This window comes from Triplophysa rosa, linkage group LG25, assembly GCF_024868665.1.
Source record: "Triplophysa rosa linkage group LG25, Trosa_1v2, whole genome shotgun sequence".
Classification (NCBI taxonomy): domain Eukaryota; kingdom Metazoa; phylum Chordata; class Actinopteri; order Cypriniformes; family Nemacheilidae; genus Triplophysa; species Triplophysa rosa.
The window spans coordinates 16610453-16616182 of record NC_079914.1 but is presented as its reverse complement, the minus strand read 5'-3'; the positions used below and the strand labels follow the sequence as shown (position 1 = coordinate 16616182).

General features: G+C 48.4%; 1 protein-coding gene across 1 annotated transcript in view; it reads right to left on the bottom strand.

The window, feature by feature from the left end:
- Positions 1 to 5730, bottom strand: part of crocc2 (ciliary rootlet coiled-coil, rootletin family member 2) — a 15151-nt gene that overhangs the window by 9247 nt on the left and 174 nt on the right. Inside the window, exons 1-18 of the mRNA XM_057325346.1 lie at positions 5560 to 5730; positions 5209 to 5332; positions 4989 to 5131; positions 3970 to 4161; positions 3789 to 3872; positions 3509 to 3609; positions 3263 to 3428; positions 3089 to 3195; positions 2784 to 3011; positions 2599 to 2689; positions 1940 to 2026; positions 1654 to 1806; positions 1384 to 1583; positions 1128 to 1310; positions 901 to 1045; positions 673 to 819; positions 363 to 593; positions 96 to 289 (exon numbers count right to left, since the gene is read on the bottom strand). The exon at positions 5560 to 5730 is cut by the window's right edge and continues 174 nt beyond it. Of these exons, the coding sequence (XP_057181329.1) occupies positions 96 to 289; positions 363 to 593; positions 673 to 819; positions 901 to 1045; positions 1128 to 1310; positions 1384 to 1583; positions 1654 to 1806; positions 1940 to 2026; positions 2599 to 2689; positions 2784 to 3011; positions 3089 to 3195; positions 3263 to 3428; positions 3509 to 3609; positions 3789 to 3872; positions 3970 to 4161; positions 4989 to 5131; positions 5209 to 5332; positions 5560 to 5610 (2627 nt within the window). The 5' untranslated portion in view covers positions 5611 to 5730. The remainder of the gene's footprint in view (positions 1 to 95; positions 290 to 362; positions 594 to 672; positions 820 to 900; positions 1046 to 1127; positions 1311 to 1383; positions 1584 to 1653; positions 1807 to 1939; positions 2027 to 2598; positions 2690 to 2783; positions 3012 to 3088; positions 3196 to 3262; positions 3429 to 3508; positions 3610 to 3788; positions 3873 to 3969; positions 4162 to 4988; positions 5132 to 5208; positions 5333 to 5559) is intronic.

Sequence of the window (5730 nt, the reverse complement as noted above, 5' to 3'; positions counted from 1 at the left end):
ACACACACACACACACACAGTTACACACATAACACCTTACAAAATACACACACCATCACAAGACGGCTATTTACATTCCGATAAAAGTGTGTCACCTAAAGGCAGCGATCTCTTCGGTAAACACAGCGTTCTCTCTCTCCGATGCCGTCAGCTGAACCAGGAGCCCCGCCCTCTCCCGTGCAAGCTCCGCCCGCCCACGCCCTGCTTCCTCAAGAGCAGTGCTCTGCCTGTCCCCTTCACCACGGACAGCACCGAGCTCCGCCTCCAAAGCGCTCACCTCCCCGACCAGCTGTTTGATTGACAGCAGGATGAGGGAAAATACTTTACGAGAGAGTGAGACAGTCAGATGGTCAGAGAGTCACCTGTGTAATTCTGTCCTGTAATTTGCCTCTGTCTGCCCGCAGTGACTGAAGCTCCGCCTCCAGCCCCACCCTGGACAGCTCAGACTCCTGCAGTGATTGGTGTAGAGTGAGACGGACAGAATCCAGCTCGAGTCTGTTCTGCTCAGAGCGTACGAGTTCATCTCTGATGGTCAGTTTCTCTTGTTCTGCTTCTCTTCTCTGACACACCAACATGTTCTTCTCCTCCTCCAGCTGTCAATCAACACATTATAAAAGATGAGTGTGTGTGTGTGTGTGTGTGTATGATGAGGCTGATCGTGTGTGTGTGTACCTGTATGATGAGGCTGTTGAGATCAGACTTGTCATGTGCGATGCTCTCGTTGATGTTGCTCATCTTAGCGAGTGAATCTCTTAGTGACGTCTCCTCAGACTGAAGCTTACTGAGCAACAGTGAGATCTCAGCACGGCTCGACTCGCTCTGCACACACACACACACAGAGTGAGTTTGACACGTGAAGTATTGACAGTCCACTCATGTTTGTATGAGAGCGTGTCTGACCCTGTTGAGTGCATCTGTCAGTTGTGTGTTCTCAGTGTCCATCAGCTGTCTCTCTATCGTCACCTGCTGGAGAGATTCTCTCACTGCAGACAGTTCAGCTCGAAGAGAAGATGAGCGAGTCTCTGACCCCTCCCTCAGCTGCTGACTGACATCCACAGCAGACGTCACGTTGAGAAACACATCGACACACACACGTCACATTAGAAACACATCAAATACACACTCACATTCTGTCTGTCTCTGCTCGGGCTCGGTCTCTCTCCAGTGTGATGGCGTCTTTCTCTTCTCTCTCGTGGTCTCTCTCTCTCTGCGCAGACGTCACGGCCAGCTGCAGTTTCTCACCCTCCAGCTGCAGCAGCTGCACCTGCGTCTGCGCCCCCTGCGCTGCTTTATCCACACCGTCCTTCACACTGACAGGCAGAGAGAGTTTAGTTTTGTGTGCAGGTGCAGTAATGACGTGTTTGTCGTGTGCCAGACACGAACCTGCTCAGCGTGTCTCTCTCTTTTCTCAGTCTGTCTCTCTCTCTCACAGCTGTCTCTCTCTCTCTATGAGCCTCATCTCTCTCTGCCTGAAGCGCCTGCAGACGCAGCTCTGCATTCTGTTGGCCAGACTCCGCCTCTCCCAGCTGCCTGCGCAGCTGCTGGACTGATGACTGCGCAGACTGCAGACGCTCTCGCAGCTCCTGCACGCACACACGGGTGAGATGACGCGAGTAATCATGCAGGTAAACAGAACTGTCTGTCTGTCTGTACCTGGAGCTGGAGTTGTCTGTTGGTCAGAGCTGAGCGGAGAGCAGACAGACAGGTGTCAGGGATGATGTGTGATGATGATGATGAAGAGCGCAGGAGAGGCAGCACAACCTCTTCAATGCTTCCATCCAGAGGCTCACAGTCAGAAAACAGCAGCTACACACACACACACACGACAGATCAGAGATGACAGTGAAAACCCAGTGGGCCTCAATTATCAATCTAACGTAGAAACAAGTGCAGACATTTGTGTTGTAAATGAGCCGGTGTGTGTGTGTGTGTGTTTTACCTGTGTGACGTCTCTGAGTGTGTTCTGCAGCGCTGCTGTGTGTGTCTTCAGAATGTTCACTTCAGATTCCTCATGACTGCTCTGATCCTGACACACACACGGTGATAACACAGTGTCACAAATTGTTGTTTCTTTTTATAATTCTTGTACAATTCTCTGGTGCTGATTACTGTGGTAATATTTATTTTCATGTAGCATCAATGTTTTTAGCTCAAGTCAACTTTGAGCTTATATGATTAATTCCCATCTATTGGTATATTGCAAATAAACAAAATCTGAACAAATTTTCACATATTAAAAAAATAGTTTCCAATTGTGACTCTAGAAATGTCTGTAGCACAGGGAAGGTGAGATGAAGCGATGATGGGGGACTACGTCTGGAACTTGGTTCGGTATTAGTCATAAAAGACAAAAACCATCAAAAGTACACTTGTGAAGTTTTGGACGACTCATTTTTAGTAACTGTTGTTTTGAGCTCAGTGTTATGGATGAAATGTATGAAAATATTTGTTGTTTTTGTGAGTACCGTCGATGGTAAAAAAAGCATGTTTTTCAGCATGTTAAACTTCAGAAAGAAACAGTAAAACTATTGTGCCTAGTCTCAGTATTAGATGTTTAATTAACACAAAACTGAAACAGGCACGTGTGTGTGTGTGTACCTGTAGTTTATTGTTGAGAGTTGTGATTTCTTGTTCCTGGTCCTCTATACGAGCTTTGAGACGCTCTTCCTCCCTCACCGCGTCTGCAAGCCTGCAGCACACACACGCACACGCACACGCACGCAGTGTAACTTCACATGTGCTGACATGAGTGTGTTGAACACAGATGAGTGTGACACACACACCGTGTGTTGAGTCCGGCTCTGTCTGAATCACTCTTGCTCTGTAATGACATCATGTCAGTGAGCGTCTCTCTCAGCTGCTGCTCCAGCTGCAGTCTCTGAGCCGTCTCTCTCTCCAGAACCAGAGCCGAGCCGTCCTCACGACTCCTCAGAGCCGCACACGCGCTCACACACTGCAGCTGAGCGCTCTGAGACACGCACACCAGCTCCTTCCTCATGTCCGACAGATCCCTGAGCGAGAGAGAGCGAGAGAGCGGTTAGCGTCTGCAGCAGCACGTCTGCGCGTCGATGCAGTGTAGGGGTATCACCTCTCAGTGGCGCTCTTGAGTTCACACACGTGTCTGCGGAAGCCCACCACCTGTCTCCAGAGCGCCAGCAGACGACTGTGCTCGCTGGTGAAGTAACTGTGAAACGACTGAAGAAACACACACGTTACACAACACAGCCGTCGATCACACAACATTCTCATCGACCGCACCCACCTCCTCTTCCCTCCTCCAATCAGACTCTCTCTGCTCCAGCTCTTCTCTGGCTTTGGTCCAATCGGCAGTGAGTCTGCGGATGTCCTGACTGAGCGCCTCATTGGCCAGTCCGGCCTGTTCCAGCTGCTCGCGCAGCATGGCGTTGACTGCGGACAGACCGCTGCTCCTGCGCACACGCAGTTAACACGCCATCACCACACACACACCTACACACACACAACACACAGCAGTGATGTTAAAATAAACCTCTGCTGTTCCTCCTCCAGACGGATGAGGGCGCTCTCCAAATCACTGCTGTGTTCATCTTCTTCCCTGCGATGACCGTTACTGCTGAAATCACACCGACCCTACACACACAAAACCACACAACAATAACAGCACAACTCGTGTGAAGATGACCCTAAACTATGATGATGAAGGTTTGTGTGTGTGTGTGTGTGTGTGTGTGTGTGTGTGTGTGTGTGTGTGTGTGTGTGTGTGTGTGTGTGTGTGTGTTCGTTCGTTTGTGTGTGTTTGTGGTACTGACGGTAAGTTTGTGTTTCTCTAGTTCAGTTGATTTCTCCATCAGCGTCTGCTCAAGATCTCCACACTTCTTCTTATACTGCAGAACCTACACAAGCACACAAAAACGTCAATACATCTTTCAGAAAAACATTGTGTGTAATATATACGCATCCATTTATGTTGTGTAACTGTGTGTGTTGTACTTTGGCTTGTAGTTTCTGTACGAGTTGAGCTTGTCTCTGTTGTCCCTCCTGATACGCTGTGAGTTTGCGTTTATACGCTGCCTGCTCCTCATCCAAGCGTCTGCGCAGATTCACGTTCTGCTGCGCCAGACTGCGAGACTCAGGTGAGTCCATCCCTCCGTCACCCCCCTCCAAACGCAACGCCTGCTCCAACTGCATCAAACACACACAAGATGAATGCAGACTGCTACTGTAATAAACAACACTAACTACAGCTCAACATAACCCCTAAAGGGTTTACTTTATAGACCTTCATGATTCCTCATCAAGCTGGTGGATTAACCAAATGTAAAGATGTCACAGAACATCACTACAGGAGGAACCTGACAGCAGAATATGGTAAACACCCACCCACAACATCCCCTAGAAAGCACACTCACAGAGGCACCTTAGCAACCACACAGCAATCCCATAGCAACCAGCCGTAACACACTCACATTTTCACGGTTTGAGCATGAGCTTTCAGTTTGATTTTGAGACCACATTAGAAAATAAATCTGTGTGTGAAAAGAACAGAAAGTGTATGAGAAATAATGTCAGGACCCCTGTGAGCTGCCCTGTGATTTGCCTGTACAAAACAAATCGCTAAAAAACTAAATCTGGTCTTCTCACACACACACACACACACACACACACACACACACACACACACACACACACGCAGATCCTAAGCCTCCCCAAATCACGCTGTTTACAGTCTCCATGGCAACTTGCCACTTCACTTCATTCCACTCCATGTTACCACGGAGACAAGTCAACCTTACTGTTACACAGACAAAAGAGAATCCACACACACACACACACACACACACACACACACACACACACACACAGATCACACTTTATTTCCTTTTGTTAGATGATGTGTTGTTAAAGTTGTCAGTTGTCATATGATTGGTTGTGTTCCTCTCTCTCGTGTGTGTGTGTGTGTGTGTGTGTGTGTGTGTGTGTGTGTGTGTGTGTGTGTGTGTGTGTCTGACCCTCTCACTGATGGCGCTGTATTTGATGGCCAGTTCATCTCTCTCGGCTCGACTGTGGGCCAGCAGATCCTCCACACGACTCAGTTCTGACTGCAGGAGACGGTTCTCCTCCTGAAGAGACAGAACTGACGACATCGCTGCACCTGACACACAACACAACACATGTCAGCAGGGACGGTGGCTTTGTGTGGCAGGTGTGTGTAGTGTGTGTCTGTCTCACCGGTGTCACTCAGGTTTCTGGACACAATCTCTCGTACACGAGCCGGTAAACTCGCTGTTTCATCTGGAGAAGATCCTCCAACCGTCAGCCGCTTGTCTTCAGACAGAACGCTCTCCTCCAACCTCTGACAAACACACAACACACACACACAATACACACAACTCACTGTGAGTGAATGCGAGGTCAGTATTTCAGTGTGTGTCTGTAACAGATGGTCTCAGTGGAGATCTGTTGTATATTTAGATCAGATCAGAACACACACCTGCAGAGTCTGTACAACACACACACACACAGAGATAACACAACAAGACTAAAGCAGAATGAATATGAGTGAATATAAAGAAAGTTCACCTGAATGACGGACTCCAGTCTCAAGTCACTTGAGTTTTCACACGCACTCATCACTCACTTTGAATCATTTCATTCAAACATCACAATCACTGAGAGACTAAACACGAATCACAACACAAACACGTGAACCCGAGCAAACAAATCAAATCCTGTTACACAGAGCCAAACCGT